The following is a 17,673-nucleotide window of genomic DNA, read 5'->3' as shown; positions in this document are numbered from 1 at the left end:
ACTTCTCCCAGACATTATACTAGTAGTACTGTTATCTCCACTTTTTACAGGTGCACAAATTGAAGTTCAGAGAGACTAAGTAACTCACTTACGGTGATACCACTAAGTGGCAGTATCAAGATCCAAATTTAGGGGCTGGGCTGGGGCGGAGTGGCTCCAGTGGTACAGCACCTGCCTAGCAAGCACAAAGCCCTGAGTTTAAACCCCAGTACTACAAAAAAAAAAAAAAAAAAAAAGCTGGCAACAAAGATTCAAATTCACGGCTAACTTGAACATTCTTTGTACTATACCATTATGCCCTAGAACAGGACTGAAAATTATGTAGTAGAAATATTAACTTTTTTTTTTTTTTTGGTGGGACTGGGGTTAACTCATGGCTTCAGACTTGCAAAGCAGGCACTCTACCGCTTGAGCCACACCTCCAGTCATTTTGCTCTGGTTATTTTTGAAGATGGGGGAGGTCTCTTAACTATTTGCTCAGGCTGGCCTGGAACTGCGATCCTCCTATCTCAGCCTCCCAACTAGCTAGGAATTCAAGTGGGAGCTAGGGGTGCCCAGTGAAATATTAACATTTGATTGAGAAAAGCAAGAGACCAATAATAAAATGAAGTGTCAGTCTAGGGTACAAGATAAAAGATGGTGGATAGCGTGGAAAGGTTATAAAATGGGTAGGTAGATAATAAGGTTGGGAGGAGGATGAGACAATGGAGGCACTCGTTTCAGAAGTAGGAGAATGGGAAGGGGACTGTCAATACAATTCTCAGCTGGCTCTACTGAATAAGGAAGCACTGGATGAAGCTGGGAAGGATACTCTCAGGGTAAATTACACAGGTATCCATTTTAAGCCATATTCACATATGTGGAGCTGCATAAGCAACACATTGCACGAGGCAGGTTTAGAAAAAAAAGAAATCTGTTAAATTTAAATTAAAAGGTAGAATTCCAGAAAAGATTAGAATCCTCAATTTATGGCACACATAGATCATAGACTCAGAAAATATTTGGAGTACATGTACACATATGGAAATGTCACAAAACTCCCTGTACAACTATTATATACTAATAAAAATGTTTAAAAAAATTTTTGTTCAGTGACCAAGGACAAAATAGGAGAGACTGAAAAGGCTAGCCATGTTAAGTGTGAGACTAAGTATTTGTTTTGGTAAGGCTCAGAGCCAGTGCCATCACTGAATTAAAGTGTTTTATGTACATCAAATCCTTTCACTCTGGCAAGCACTCTAAATAAACTACATTTCAGTCCCATTTTAGCAGGTGAGGCACAGGAATTAAGTAACTTACTCAAGGTCGTAAAACCTGAATCCAGCAGCACTTTCTGGATTCAAGGTTCGTGCTCTTAGCCATCACACTGCTTTCTGAACTCTGAACTTAGGCTAGAATGAAACACTTCAGTGCTGACTGTGTTAGAATGTGGTGTAGCCTGCATGGAACCTACCTCACCAACAGCTCTGAGAATCTGGGCGTCTGAATTATTGCTGCAGAAAGTCCTGCTGTCTGGAGTGATGAAAAAGCAAATGGCACCAGAAACTGAGCCAGGAAGACTTGTACTCAGGGTTACCTGGCTGGTCACACTTCTTTAAGTTGCTCGCTTCTATAACCTATCATTGGTCTTGGACGAAGGTAAGACTAGGAGAGTTCAAGTATACCTCTGTAGCTATTCTGAATCATTCCAGGGAAGGGAATCATCTACAAGATTACCTGCTTTGACTATGAAGATTGTGGGTGGCACTCTGACCTGAAGGTAACCAGATGATTCCGGTCAAAAACACTAATTTCCCAGATCTGATTAGTCAAAATATAACACACCTTGCTTGCTTTTGCGGCGCTGGAGGATGAACCAAGGCCCTTGGGCATGCTAGGCTAGCGCCCACCACTATTTCCGAAGCCCAACAGCTCAGCTTTAAAAAGAATGTAAGTTTAGGCAGAGACGTCGGCAATTCCTGTGCGTCTATCTGAATCCCCAGCACTTCTTCCCTTTGGCAAATCCAGACACATCTAACCCTAAAACGAGGAAGCATCTGCTGAGGTTGCCCAACGCGGGGAGCTGCGAGCGTAGCCCAGCACACGCAAGCCCCGGAGTCAGCCGAGGGCGGATGGCCCGGGGGCCGGCGCGTGGGGGCCGACGACGGGGAGCTGCCTGCTCCCCTCTCCGGCGTGAGGCAAGCCTCCTCCCACGACCCCGGGAAGCCCCGACGCCGCAGGCTTCCTCGGGGTGGAGGAGCCTCCGGGGCGTAGTTCCTCCACCGTTTCCTCCCACGAAAGAACCCACCCGTCCCTTCCTGCTCCGCAAGGTTTGAAGGGCGCGCCACGCCAGGCCAGACGCGGCGGGGAAGGCGCGGCCGCACGCAGGCGCGCAGCAGAGGCCCCGCCCAGGCCCCGCCCCCAGAGGCCCCGCCCCTCGGCGCGCCTGGTGCCGCGGGAGGATTCTCCGGCGAACCTGTCTCGCTCAGGCGGGTTGGGAGCTGAGCTTCCTCCACTCAGGGCTGCAGCGCGCGGCGGAGTTTTTCTTCCGCCTCCGCAATTCAGAGGCGGACGAGGGGCGAGCGGAAGGTGCAGCGAGAACCGAGGCAGGACGCGGCCGGCGCGGGCCATGTCGCTGTGGGGGGAACCGCTGCAGGCCCCGCCGCCCTTGGCGGCGCCCTCCGGGCCGTCGTTCGCCCTTCCGGCGGGCGCGACCCTCAACCGCCTGCGGGAGCCGCTGCTGCGGAGGCTCAGCGAGAGCTTGGACCGCGCGCCCGAGGGCCGGGGCTGGCGGCGGCTGGCCGAGCTGGCGGGCAGTCGGGGGCGCCTCCGGCTCAGGTGAGCTCGGGCCGGGCGGAGGGATGGACGCCGCGGACGGGGCCCGCGCGAGGGGGCGGCAGGGGTGCGAGCGGAACCCCGGGCCGGGGAAGGGAGGGGTCCCGCCCCTCTTTCTACCGTCGGTGCAGGGAGCTGAAAGCGAGGACATGGGCAGTCATTCCAGAGGACGAAAAGAGCCTGGGAGGGGGATGTGGACACTAAGGGGGATCGTGAGGGGGCCGTGCGGGTAAAGGGGAGTGGAAGCGAAGGATTGGCCAGGTGCAGGGATTCGTGATGGTTGCTACTTTTTTTTGGAAGGTATTGGGGTTTGAACTTGCTAGGCAGAAGCTGTGCTACTTGAGCCATGACCCCAGCCCTCGTCAAGGTTTATTTAAGAGAGAAAGACTGGACCTAAGCTCACTGCCCTCCTGCATCAAATCAATTACCCGGTTCTCTCCTTGGGTCTTTTCCTGGTGAGAAAAGCATACACGGGTAGGCTTGGCCACCACTGTTAGCGATTCTTGATGTTTAGGGTCTCACGATTTCTTGGCACTTTTAAGAATCATTGAAGACTGCAGAGAGCTTTTGTGGGGTTACATGTAATATATGTACTGATACTGCTTGAAATAAAAAACAAATTTTTGAAATATTACTTTATCCTAAAAGAATAATTCTGGGCTAGAGGCGTGGCTCAAAGTGGTAGAGTGCCTGCCTTACAAGAGTGCATAAAGCCGAGTTCAAACCCCAGTACAGACAAAATAAAATAAAATAAAATAAAGCTTGTAGGATAACAGATACAATATTTTTGCAGAAAAACATACATGTCCAAAAGAAATTTTTTTAAAAAAATTAGAAAAGTGTCATTGGTTTGAATTTTTTGAAAATCTCTCTTTTTTTATTGTTTTCGTCGAGAAAGGGTTTCACTATGTAGCTTAGGGCTCACTATGTAGCCCAGACTGCCTCCGATTCATGATCCTCCTGCCTCAGGCTCCCTAATGCTGGGACTACAGATGTGTAGCACAATGCCTGGCTTGAAAGTCTCCTTAATGTCTTGGCTTAATTGCATAGCTGGATTCTGTTACATGTTTCTCTGCATTCAGTCTGCCGTATCACAGATCACAGAACACTGGAAACTCCATTGTAACCCTGAAAGAATGAATAAAAATATAAATGGGATCTTAGTATTATTATGAAAAAATTTTAACCTTTCAGACCCCCTGAAGGGGTCTCAGGAACTGCACTGGTGTTCCCAGACAATACTTAGAACCACTTCTCAATATCATTGTTGTGATTTCAGCATGCCTTTAAATTTCTTAGAAGTTTTTTTAAACTTCTCAAATGACTAAACTTTGTCTTTTACTATAATTGTGTGTACACATTAAGACAGGGGCCATTTCTTATTTTGTGTTATGCATAGAATTCAGATAGCATGCACTAGTTAAATTGAGAGTGGAGTCATTCATTCAAAATTGTATTTGAGTGCCTTTTACTAGGTAGATGTACCAGAAGATAAAAAGTTAAATATTTCATTCCTGTTCATAAGGGCTTCTAGTAATGGATTGGACATACTATATGCTATATTGGGTGTCAATAATAAATGGGGTTTTAACATATATTGAACACATATACAAGACAGTGTACTAGGTGTTTACATGAATTATTTATCTTAACCCTCCCAGTGGTCCTGAATTTCATAGTTTGGGGTGGAGGCAAAGAGTAATGATAATTTAGGATTATTGTTTATGCAGAAGAGGTCCATGTGAAAAGGTGAGAATCAAGGTGTGGTAAAGTAGTTTGGCATGGTGTTTTTTACCTATAATTTCAGCACTTGGGAGGTAGGGCAGAAGAACTGTCAAGTTCAAGGCCAGCATGTGCTACATATTGAGACCCTGTCTTTAAAAAGACAGGTAAGCTAGCAAAGTTGAGCAGACAAAGGGCATAAGTTTATTTCTGTTCTGTAAAATACATTGGGCTTTTGGGTGTGCAAGGAAAATCCAAAGTGCTTTTATTCTAGGCCCATAAATTTCTGGATTTCTAGACTTAATCATAATGTAAAAATTTGTCTTTTTTGAGGGCAGAGCTCCAGAGTATGATGTTAACTAGGAATGTACTTAGGGAAGGCTCTGGGCTTCCTACAGAAAGTGTGGCATAAGTACTCCTATATGGTGATGAAGGAAGGGAGGAAAGTCAGTAAGGCTCTGACAGGGAGAAGCATAGCTGCTGGACTCTAAAAGTGGTGGATACCTGATATTGGGTATTAAATTTTCCTCTCCAGGTCTTCAGTTGAGTTTTGCTAAATAGGCTGCAGAACAGTGTTATTTTTGTCTGGGAGACTTAAGGAAAAGTTTGAGGCACTTTTCTTCTGAATAGTATAGAGAAGAGGTCAGTTGCCTGTTGAGATGTTTTAAGCACCAAAAGGCATGTATTTGTGGAATCTGAGAATTCAGGGTGGGAGGATTGGAGGATAATAAACTACTCTCTGTTGAGATCAGAAGAATTAAGCTGCCCTTACAAAAAGGTTAGCTCTGAGTACTTGGAGAATGGAGAGTGACAACCAAAGGGGCAGGAGCAGCTAGTGAGTCTTAAGACCTAAAAAAGTTTAAAAACTGTTTCGTACTGATGGGAGAAGAGCACCTGTGATCATAAAAAAAGTCATAAAGGCATTTTTCTCTAGCATAGATGTAGGAATTATAGTGGGAGAGTCTGGTCCAAGAAGCTAACAAGTCCTGGATGTGAAGTGCTTTCCTTATAGTCACTGGATTCACAGCCCTAGTATCACAAAAGTTTACCTCTTCTGTTTTTTTTTTTTCTTGTCTCTTTTTTTCTGACTCTTTACATCTTTCCTCAAACTAAATGATTATTTATTTGAGACTACAAATACATAAACCACAAGAAGAGTCCATTCAGAACTATGTACCAGAGATTAGTACTTGTAAATGTTTTCAGATGGCTATTGATGACTCAAATGAATTCTTGTTTGTAGTTTAGTTTGCTAGAGCGATGTACCTATGAGAATGCCCTGCATACAAATTCGGCCCTGATTCTGTTCCAAACTGATCTCATATTGGCCCACCCTTTGCTGTTACTTTAGATAAGCACAGATCTTCAGTGTCCGTGTAATTTCTGTGGTGGTTGGAACATCTAAGCTCCAAGGAGAGCAGAGTTTTCAGGAGGCCCTCAAATGCCTCAATTCTCTGAGCAGGGTTCTTAGAAGTGGGGCTGTGGAACATGTACTAAGGGAAAAATCATCATTGCCTGTCTGCTGTGTAGAAAGTACCCTTTTAGCTGCAGAAATCCTGCCCTTATGCAGCTTATAGTAGGATTGAGAACATTTGTTTTTAAAAAAAAAAAAAAAAAAAACTAACAAAAGTGTTCCTCCTTATCTCTGTCTCCTCTGTCTCTGAATTTTGGGATGCCCTAGGACTCAGGCTTTACATCTCTTTAGTTACACTTCTTTACCTAGTCTCCTGACACTATGCTTCAGTTTCCTGGCTTTATACAAATCTAGGTTCATTGCTCCCACTATCTCTGCTTTGACCTCCCAAGTATGTATGTATTTATGTGTGTGTATATATATATATATATATATACATATATATATATATATACATATATATATATATACATATATATATATATATGTATATATATATACACATACATATATACAGGTCTCTTGCCATTTCTCTTGAGTAACTAATAGACATCTTAAACGTAGTGTGTCCAAAATTTAACATGTGATCACCATAAACCTCTTACCATAATCTGGGTAAATGGCAACTATGTCTTTCCAGTTTCTCAGGCCAGAAATTTCAGTCATTACTGACTTTCGCAGACATCATTGCTGTGTCTTAAATATATATATTTAGAATCCAGCTTCCACTATTGTCTCTTATGTGGATTATTCCAGTAGCTGCTTACTTTCTCCTTCCTTCTGCTTTGCCCCCACCCCAGTCTGTTCTCAGTACAGCAGAAAAATGACTCTTTAAAAACATTAAATCAGCACATCCCTGTATTTCCAAGGAGAATTGTGAGTTCAAAGGCACCCTGTGATACATAGTAAGACCCTGTCTCAAAATTAAATAAGAACATTAAATCAGATCTTGTCTCTCTGCTTAAGCCCTCCAATTGCTTTTCCATCTCAGAATAAAAACAACATTTAACCACCAATTAACTCTTGGACCTGATACCCTGTATTGTTTCCGTCCCTTTGCTCTAGTCATTCTTGCTGTTTTGCTTTTCCCTGAACACAGTGGGGTCTTGTACTTTGATTACTCAGGCTAACATGGTCTCCCAGATAACCACCTAATTTGCTTCTTTACCTTTTCAAGTGTTTGCTTAAAATTCATCCTCTTAATGAGGACTTTGCTGATTATAATATTTGAAATTACCCTGTAGCTCTGTTTCAGCATTATCCCTCTTGTTTTGCTTTCGTTTTTTCCAAAGCATATATGGCCATTGGACAGATTGATATGCACAGATGTGTGTGTGTTTGTGGATGTTAACATCCACTCCTCTCCTTTAGAATGAAATTCAGGAGGATTTTGTTCACTGCTGGATCCTCAATAACTAGAAAAAAATGGCCTCTTTTAGGTGTTTACTGAATAAATTAGTGACTAAAGATCTCAAAGAGTAAATGTACCAAGAGAAGCAGGGAACCCAAAAGCAGTTCTGTGGTTTAGATCCAAAAGGCATATATCTTCTATTTGGTTATATATTTCTGAAAGTATAAATAATAAAGCTGTTTTATAATTCCATATTAGGGCTTGTAGAAACCACTTCAAAGTACACTCTTACAAGAATGTAACTAAAAAAGGAAAGATAAAAAAAGTTGATTGTGATACATATCACCTGAGCTGAAAGCCAGTGCCTGTGTGGAAAATCATTAAAACAAAGAAGATAGAAAAATCTTGTTTTTCTCTGTGACTCTTGTGTTGGAAAAAAAATAGTCTCTTTCAATTTGATCTTTGTTCTTTGGTGAGAAGAAAAATCAGACTGTTTTTCATTTCCTTCATATCAATGTAAACAAAGCATCACTTGGTTGCATTTGATGAGATGACTTCTTAGTTTCATGTACCAGATCCCGGTAAACTTCTGTATTAAGTATATTTGGCATATAGCATCCTATTTACAAATTTCATAGTCTAATCATTTGAAAACATAGTAACCCTTAAATTATTTCTAAAATGTAATCGTTGGGCATTTTGAGTCTTTTTCAATTACTAACTTTGTAACTATGATTGTTCTATCTAGTGTCATTTTTGAGACATTCACTTCTCTTTCCCTTCAGAGTTCTACCAGCACATTTATACATGTCCATGTGCCACAGCTTAAGATATTTTGGCTCCCTAATGGAATGTGACCATATTCTTTTCACAAGGCAGCAGTATCTAGCCTAGTACCGCCTTCATTTGGGGTCACCTTGTACATCATCAAAAAGTAGAGAAATTTTTCTGGTTTTCCTATTCCCATTTTCAGATTAAAGGCAAAAATTTTGATCAATAATAAGGCTAAATTTCTCTAACATCTTGCTTCAAGATTTGTCTCACGTCCTTATTTAATAGTCATGGGAGCTGAGTGGAAGAAGGAAATGATAGAGAAGGAGAAAGAGCAGTAGTGTTCTCACCACTCTACCAATATGTGGAACCACAGTGATCCAGATAACAGTCATATCATGAAGAATGTCATTGACTTGAATTCAATCTGTTGTTTTCAGTTGTCTGGACCTGGAGCAATGTTCTCTTAAGGTTTTGGAGCCTGAGGGAAGCCCAAGCCTCTGTTTACTGAAACTAATGGGTGAAAAAGGATGTACAGTAACAGAATTGAGCGACTTCCTGCAGGCTATGGAACATACTGAAGTTCTTCAGCTTCTTAACCCCCCAGGTAGGTTTAACCCTTAGGAATATTCTCCAGAAGTTCATGGAGTTAAACTTAGAGAAAAATATCTCTTTTGACCAGGTAAATTGTGTTAGAAATTGTTGGAGAATATAAATGTGTAGGACCTCATTTTTCCCCCATGTTGAAATCAAAGAAGACATAAAAAGCAAATAAAAATGCATGAGTACTGATTGGGTTTTAGTTCAAAAAGGAGACATTTTTTAAGAAGTTGGAAAAGTTTGAATATAGCCTACATATTTGATATTAGTGAATTATCATTGATAATGCTATTGTAGTTGTATAGAAGATTGTTCTATAGTCCAGAAAGATGTATGCTGAAGTATTTAGGGATAAGTTTTCTATAACGTGTATTGAAATAGTGCAGCTAAAAATGAATACACATTTATTTTTATGTATTTGTGTATATGGATGAGATAAAGCAAGTAGGACAGTTGTTTGTTTTTTGCAGTGTGATGCTTTGTAAATGTTAATTAACCATATGAATTTTCCTTACATAACCAATATTGAGTGAGGCTTCTCACTTCCAAGGTCAGGTGAAAAATAGGAAACAGTCCTTCTGATAGTGGGTCAGCTGCAGTGGTATCAAGTAGGATGGACATGCCATGAAGGTTGCCTGATAGTGGCAGCACTACAGACCCCTTCCTAGGGGTCTGCTTCACTGTATGTCTCACTAGAAGCAAAAAGGCCACTCAAATAGATTATGGACTTGATGCTCTTTATTTTACATGATTTTGGCATACTCTGTTTCATTATACAACCAACTTGGTTATTTATTTTTGATGGGGCTGGGGTTTGAAATCAGGGCTTTACACTTGCAAAGCAAGCACTCTACTGCTTTAGCTATACCTCCAATCCATTTTATTCTGGTTATTTTGGAGATGAGGGGGGTCTTGTGAAGTATTTGCCTGGGCTGGCCTCGAACTGAAATCCTCTTGATCTCACCCTCCAAAGAAGCTAGTACAGGCATGAGCCACTGATGCCGAGCTCTCTTTGTTTTTTTGTTTTTTTGAGATAGAGTCTCACAGCACAGATTGGCCTGGAACTCACTGTGGAGCCCAGGCTGGCCTGGAGTTCATGATCCTCTTATCTCAGCCTCTTAAGTGCTAGAATTACAGGTGTGTATCACCACTCTTGCTCAGGTTATTTCTTCCTAAAATTTGTGAGCTTTAAAAGATCCCAAAATGTTTCCTTTTAAATAATTAACTTTCACATAACAATCAATTCCTATGGAGTCTGTATGGCTAATATGACATAAAACTTCACACAAACAGTGCACAAATGGTAATGTAGACAATGTTTTCCTTTTCCTGTTCTTTCCTCATGGAAAAACCCTTATGGGATGATCTTGCATGTTTCTTTTGCAGTGCTGGGAATCAAACCCAGGGCTTTATGCATTTTAGGTAAGCAGTCTACTAACTGAACTACATTTCCCACCCACTACGTTATGATCATGAAAAAGCTGCTGGCCAAATATCAGAATAACCTGCCCAAAGGAACACTGACAGGAAAGTGCTAATCCTATTTGGAGAAAAACACAGCAAAAATGGAGTTTTAAAAGAAAGATTATTGATGTTTATTAGGGTGGTACTTTGTGTGTGTGTATGGGTTACTGGGGTTTGAACTCAGGGCCTTGAGCTTGCTAGGCAGGTGCTCCACCACTTGAGCCACACCCCCAGCAGGTAGTACTTTCTTAGCTGCTCACTTTTTCTCATGGGCTGGCCTTGGACCATAATCTTCCTACGTATTCCTCCCATGATTCTGGGATTACAGCTTTGAGTAACTGTATCAGCCCTTAATGACAGTATTGAGAATAAAAACTATCCTACTCATATTAAGAATGTAAGCTCTGGCCAGGTACAGTGACTTACCTGTTGTCCTAGATACTGAGGAGATGAGATTGGAGGATCACCATTGGCGGCTACCCCTGGCAAACAGTTCTCAAGATCCCATCTCAACCAATAAAGGAGGCATGGTGGAATGTACCTGTCAGCCCAGCTGCCCAGCTACTCAGGAGGCATAAATAGGAGAATCGATACTAAGGCCATCCCAGTCATAAAAACAAGACTCTAGCTGGCAGTGTGACACAAGTGGTAGAGAGGCTGCCCAGCAAGGGCAAGATTTCAAACCCAACTACTGTAAAAGAAGAATGTAAGCTCTGATCAAATCAACTGAATTAATAACTTTGCTCATTCATTCAATAAACATTTGTTATATTCCATTACCTTTGCTATCCCAGGCATTAAATTAACTCTTGTGAATTCAAAAATGAATGAAACAGTAGTTTCTGTGTATTGAGATGTCATAGTATAATAGCAGAAGCAAACATACCACATTCGGAACAATTACAAAAATAGGTATATATAAACTAAGTTTATCTGATCTCCAGTTTTTACTTTTTGGTTATTCTGTATTTTTGAATCTTAGCAAAGATTCAAAGTAGAAATATTCTAATATTTTCTCTCTGTTTTATATTTAACACCATTTCACAGAAGGACATTCATTCTTACTCTGCAGAAAGTCTGGTGATTTTTCTCTGATGGTCCTTTCAGAGAGAGATGGTTAAGATTAGTAAGATGAGTTCTATCAAAGACGCTGTGAGCTTGTAACAGGATATTCAGGTCCAAACGCAAGAAGGGGAAACTGTAGATTTATTCTGACTAAAGGAAGAACTTTAGTTTTAATTGCCACAGTCCATTCCCGTTGTTAAAGAACAATAGCCAGAGATAGATCTGAGAGAAACAATGTGGAGTTTCTCTGTCCTTTGAGAGCTTGACCAGGTTACCTTTATGTATTTGTTTTGGTAACATCTATTTTTTTGTTTGTGGCAGTGGTGGTAGTGGTGGTGTGTTTTGGGGAGGTTGTGGAGGGTTTTTTTTTTTTTTTTTTTTGAGATAGGGTCTCACTGTGTAGCTGAGCCTGGCCTTCCTGTCTCCACCTCTCAAGTGTCGGGATTATAGATAAGCACTACCACATCCAGCTAGCATTTGTTTTGGTAGCCCAGAAATAGCTAGGGCAGTGAGCTAGAAACCAGCATTAATGGTCATTAACATGAAGTCTAAGATAAGTGTAAACTCATACTAAAATTTCTGATCTCTCTACTCTGGCAAATAATATATTTTCTAAAGGAACCCATAAGACTGAGAGGTTCCCCCTCTTTTTCTGTCTGTCTGTCTTTCTCTCTCTCTCTCTTTCTCTGTCTCACTCTTGAGACATGGTCTTGCTATTTCACCCAGGCTGGCCTGGAAATCACTTTACAGCCCAAGTTGACCTCCAACTCAGTCTTCCTGCCTGCCAAGTGATAGGATTACAGGTATGAGCCACCATGCCCAGCCTGCTTTGTCTCTCTCTCTCTCTCTTTTTTATTATTTTTTTGGTGTTACTGGGGTTTGAACTCAGGACCTCCTGCTTGCTAAACAGCCACTCTACCACTTGAGCCATTCTGCCAGCCCTTTTTTGTGTTGAGTGTTTGTGAAATAGGCTCTCACAAACTATTTGCAAGGGCTGGTTTCGTGCCTAGCCTGCTTTCTCTCTTGTTGGGCTTTCCTACCACACATGGGTTGGCCAGTTTGCTCTTAGTCTGGTCTTCCTTGAACTGATGTTAGAGAAATTGCTTCTAGTTGTTATATGTAGCTGGTGTCTGTCCCCATTTCCCAGTTCTGTAAATTGCTTCCCAATTTTTATTCCTTTGGTAATCTCAGTGGGATTAGAGAAGGAGTTAAATGGATGTGCTGAAATTGTTTTGAGCAGTTCTTTTATTTAAGCTGCTAAGACTCATTCCAAAGCAATCCTAATATTAGAAAATTTTTGTTTTTTATAAGGTAGGGTCTTTATGTAACCCGTGCTTACCTTTAAATTCACTGTGTATCCCAGACCGGCCTCAAACTCACTATCCTCCTACCTTAACCTCCCAAGTACTGGAATTACAGAAAGGTACACCCAGCTTCCAATATTGGAATCTATAGTTTTGGCAAATATAGATAAATTTAAATGTATAATTCATGATGCTTTTGTTTACTTTAGTGAAAACATTTTGAGTTCAGATTTATAGGCTCTATCAATTATGTAGTTATATATGTAGATCATTAAATAGATACCTAAGGAAGTAATGCCCTTACCGGGAATTGACAAATCGGAAGCCTGGAAAATAGGGCGTATTAAAGAGAATTAACATGTAAAATGTTAATGTGGGTTTCGTTAAGATGATCGTAAGCTTTCCAACTCCAGTTTTGTGATTTAGAAATAACAGATTTTTACCTATATGACAGCCATTTTATTTCATTCTTCATATAAAAGATGCTTCATTAAAGGTACTTATCAGATGACTAGACAGGGTCATGTGATTTCAGTGACTTTTTTTTTCCATTTGCCCTTGCTGCTCTTTTTAATTTCATTTCGCTTTTTTTTAGTCCAGTGTAGCATACTCATTATGTTTCCAATATTGATTTTTTTTTATTACTTTTATTATCCCAAGATAAGTCCTTGCACTTGCAAAAACTATTGCATATTATTCTTTAGTTTGGAAAATACCTTTACATTTTATCTTCACACCTTGTGAGGTGTAAGCATTTAAATTTTACCAGCAAATATTTATATGGAACATGAAATTTCCAAAAGCTGTCATTTGGCCAAAGTCAAAGTTTGTTATTGACAGATCTATGATTAAAGACTATGTCTTCTGACCCTGACCTGCCCTCAATGCCGTTTTCATAGTGGCAGAAAATTTCTAAGTTGTTTAAGAAATTTAGTTATGGATTTTTATCTCAACTGCCTCTTGGACCCAGGAATTTCAGTTTTTTTCTTCTTGCCAAGTGAAAAGAATTAAAATACTGTGTCTTTTTTATAAGGGACTTTTCTTATTTCATAGATGTCAGGAAATTGGCAATCATTTCCAAAAAGAAAATATTAAGAAGTAAAAAAAGACAAAGATGGTATGGAGGAGAATAAGGATAAGGAAGAAGTAGAGATAGAAAAAGAGTAGTCAATGAGGTCTGAAAAAATGTGTTTCTGTGTTGAGTGTTCAGTCATGGACAGTGTAACAGGATGAGGAATGTGATGTGGGAGGCTGGATTTAGCCTAGTGATACAAATGTAAATTGGTTTGTAAGAGGAGCACATACATTGGTTGTATAATTGGAGAGATTGTTGGAGGAAGAGGAAGAGTATTCTGAAATGCTGTGAGGCACTTGGGTACTTTTCAGTGATATCTTAGAAAGTTTCAGAGTAACCTTGAAAGAAAGTATTGTAGATTGAAGCCTCTGAAGGAAAGGACCTTTCATATATTTAACAGAGTTGTTCTGGAAAAGGTGTTTGTAAAGTATATCAATATTTAAATGCATTGTGAGTGAGAATAACTTAAAGAGAACCTATGATAAATCCTTTTGTCAAATTCAGGGTCATTCTAATTTACCTTTCTTATAATTCTAGCAACGTTCTAAATTTTGTTTTATTGCTTAATATCATGTATCTATTTACGTGTGTGTATGTGTGTGTGTCAAAAGCACAATCCTTAGTTCCATCACACCTAGTCACATTCTCCCAGGCTTACAGGAAATCAAGTAACCTCTCTTGACTTATTTGCAGATGTTATCTGAAAATTTGCTTGTTTGCCAGGAAGTTGTGCATTCACCAGTTAAAATAGAACTTTAACTTATATGCCTGGGTACATCCTACCGTGCCAGATTCTTTCCTCACCTTTGCTTAGCACCTTCTGACTAGTGGACACTGCATAAGGATTAACTATGCGTCACTATAGCACAAGGCCATGTGAGAGAAGAACAATATGTGGTTAAAATGGGAAGTAGTCAACTTATTTTTTTACATACTTACCAGGGACAATTTCCAAATCACATTTCGCCTTTCGGTGCTCAGTCTTTGAAACAATAAGTGATGTATGTGTGTGTGTGTATATGTTTGTTGAAGACTTGACTACTAAAATTGTCAGTTATAGGACCCATTTATAAATGGTAAGTTGGAATGTACATTAAAAATCATTTAGTCTGCTGTAATCCCAGCTATTCAGGAGGCAGAGGCATGGAGAATCGGGCCAGTACAGGCAAAGTGGTGGCATGAGGCACTGTCTCAAAGAAAAACAAAAAGGCTGGGGGCTCAGCTCAAGTGTTAAGAGTACTTGCTTAGCATATACAATGCCCTGGGTTTAATCCATAAAACTGACTCCACTGCCCGTCCCTGAAAACTTCCCCATCTTGGGGAAGGTCAACTAGTCTTACACACTACCACCATCAGTCCAGGTATTCAGGACAGAAATTTAGCAGTCATTCTTAAATGCATCCTGCTGTTTCTTCATTCTGCACATGTAATTTATCTCTAAGTCCCATCTGTTAAGCTTTTCATTGTCTCAACCATCTTCAGTGCCACGATCTAAACACAAACTACCATCAGTTCTGGAGTGAGCTATTGTTGTGGTCTGTTTACTTCTTTCCTTGCTTCTAACCAACACTCCAAATATCTTTTTGCAACATAAATTAACTCATATCACTCCTGTGATTAAAATCCTTTTAACTAATTCCCACCATACCTGGGATAAAGTCCCAACTCCTTACCCTGGCCCATGAGACCCTATATAAACTGATTTTTACTTCTCATGCCCTGCCTTTTCCACCCTCTTGTCCACCATGTTCCACCCTTAGGGTCCGCTTTCCTCTCACAAGCCAAGCGATTTCCACCTTTCCACTCAACGGACCTCTGCTGTGTCTTGCACCCAACTCCCAGGTTTCGTGGCAGACTTTTTTACTATGTCATCATTCAGGTCTCTTACTAAAATGTTACCAGCTTCTCTGGGAGACTTCCTTTTTTGTTGTTTATTTGTTTGTTTTTGAAATGCTGGAGATTGATTTAGGGCCTTGCACATACTGGGCAAAGTGCTCTACTACTAAGCTGTACTCCTGGCCTTTGGTTTTTGTTGCTTCATTTTGATTTGGTTTTTGGTTTTTAATGAAGAAACTCATTATAAAGGGAAAAATGGGAATGGGAGGCAAAATATTAACAGCAAAGTGGTTTATAATTGAAAATATTAATGTACAAACATTAAAATACTAAAGCATATATGTTGCATACAGTGCAGAACTATGAGTTACACTATACTGATTAGTGCATAACAGAAGAAATAGTTAACTTTGTTCTTCCCAAAGTATATACACAGTTCATCTCCACATCATTCTCCTTTATAGCCAGCAAGTTTTCTTTATTTACACCACATTGAAACCTGAATTTTAAACTTAGCACTTAAAAATATGAATATTCATTCATGTGGAAAGCCAATAAATTGCTCTTAATATTTTGAGACAGGATCTCACTGTGTCGCTCAGGTTGGCCTGGAACTCCCAACCTTCCTGCTTTCACCTCCCAAGCTCTGGGATTTACAGGAACAGGACACCACACCCAGTTTAGGGGATACCTTTAAATTAGCTACTTCCCTGCCCTGGATTCTCTATTATGTTTATTTTATTTTGTGTCCTTCATTGCACTAATCATTTTCTGAAAACTCTTTTCTTGCTGCCTATCTCTCCTACTAAAATAGAAGTTCTGAGAGAACAAGGACTGTTTGTATAGTCACCAAATTATCCAACTCCTAGAACAGTGACTGGCGTAAGGCAAAACAACTGGGTATCCAAACAAGTAGTTGTTGAATGAATATTCATAATAATAAAAATTACTGTAGCAGCAATTTACTGACTCTTAATGCATCAGACATTTTTATCTCTAACCTTCGAAATAACCATACAAGGTAGATATTAATTAAGTCTATGTTGTAATAATAAAAAGAAATTTGTAGTTCACCCAGATTACCTTTGGTGAAATATTTAATCTCTCTGGGACTAAAGTTGTGCCATAAGATTACCCAGAAAGATCAATGGCAAATTAAAATTTAATTTTAATTTAAAATGCTGTGAATTTATTGGCCTTATTTTCCAAGTTTCTACCAACACGCATCACAGAATTCAGAAAAATTCTACATTTCATCCATCCTGGCTTGCTTTGCCTCAGCTATGCAGTGTAAAAGGTTAATGAACACTGGGGGTATGGCTTAAGTGGTATAGCACCTGCCTAGAAAGCAGCAAGGCCCTGAGTTCAAACTCCAGTACTCAAAAAAAAGTCAAGGTTAATTAACATGAAGGCCCTTGTCAAGCTAAGATTTTTTGGGGTTTCTACAGACCCTCAAATGTGCTAGGTATGCAATAAATAGTTACTCATATGGGTTTCATATTATACTTTTTTTAATAGAAAATTTTGTACCTTCGATATATTAAGATTGCTCTTTTTTTTGGGTGGTACTAGGGTTTGAATTCTGCCTCATGCTTACACCTATCCAGCCTTTTTTTGCTTTAGTTATTTTTTTAGATAGTCTCGAATTTTTGTTTTTGCTTTTGACCTGGGCCAGGATCAAGATCCTCTGATTTAGGCATTGTGCACATCTGGGATTACAAATAAACACCATCATGCCCAACTGTTTTGTGAGATGGGGATCTCAATAACTTTATGCTTCTGTTGCCTCAAACCAAAATCCTCCCAATCTCAATTCACCAGGTAAACATTGCTCTTACTTACATTTTCCTCATCGCTTGTAACCTTGTTTTGTCCCTCAGGTTGGTGGAAAGTAGAGGGAAAAGACACTGTTATAATATCATAGTCAGGATAGCTAAAGATAACAAAAGTAGATGTAGAAAATTAAGTTTAAATGATCTTTTCTTACTCATTCTTGAAAACCAATGAACCCAGTAACATCAGCAAATGTAAAATTTCCTAACTTTGTTTTGTTTTTATATCAGTTATCTATTGTTGCATAATAAATTTAAGCCAAAAGCTTAAAACAACAAACATTTATTATAACAAGTTCTGAAGATGGGAATCTAGGCTAGGGTCTCTCAAGGTGGCAATCTGCTGACCAAGATTACAGCCATCTGAAGGTTTGGGTTGGAAAATCCTCTTTTCAGATGGCTCGTTTACATGCTGTTGTCAGGAG

General features: G+C 40.0%; 1 protein-coding gene across 4 annotated transcripts in view; it reads left to right on the top strand.

Annotated features, from left to right (window-relative positions):
• The first annotated feature begins 2,423 nt into the window (after positions 1 to 2,423).
• Positions 2,424 to 17,673, top strand: part of Malt1 (MALT1 paracaspase) — a 51,221-nt gene continuing 35,971 nt past the window's right edge. For 3 of the 4 annotated variants that reach the window (XM_074069729.1, XM_074069730.1, XM_020170531.2), the window contains exons 1-2: positions 2,424 to 2,817; positions 8,513 to 8,679. In XM_074069729.1, coding sequence (XP_073925830.1) covers positions 2,609 to 2,817; positions 8,513 to 8,679 — 376 coding nt within the window. In that variant the 5' untranslated portion in view covers positions 2,424 to 2,608. Of the gene's footprint in view, positions 2,818 to 8,512; positions 8,680 to 10,068; positions 17,238 to 17,673 lie in introns of those variants that run through there. The other variant, XM_074069731.1, reaches the window with a different exon arrangement.

The sequence above is a fragment of the Castor canadensis genome, chromosome 4 (genome assembly GCF_047511655.1).
Source record: "Castor canadensis chromosome 4, mCasCan1.hap1v2, whole genome shotgun sequence".
Lineage (NCBI taxonomy): Eukaryota > Metazoa > Chordata > Mammalia > Rodentia > Castoridae > Castor > Castor canadensis.
Note: the sequence above shows the minus strand (reverse complement) of the source record. Positions and strands in the feature narration are given on the sequence as shown.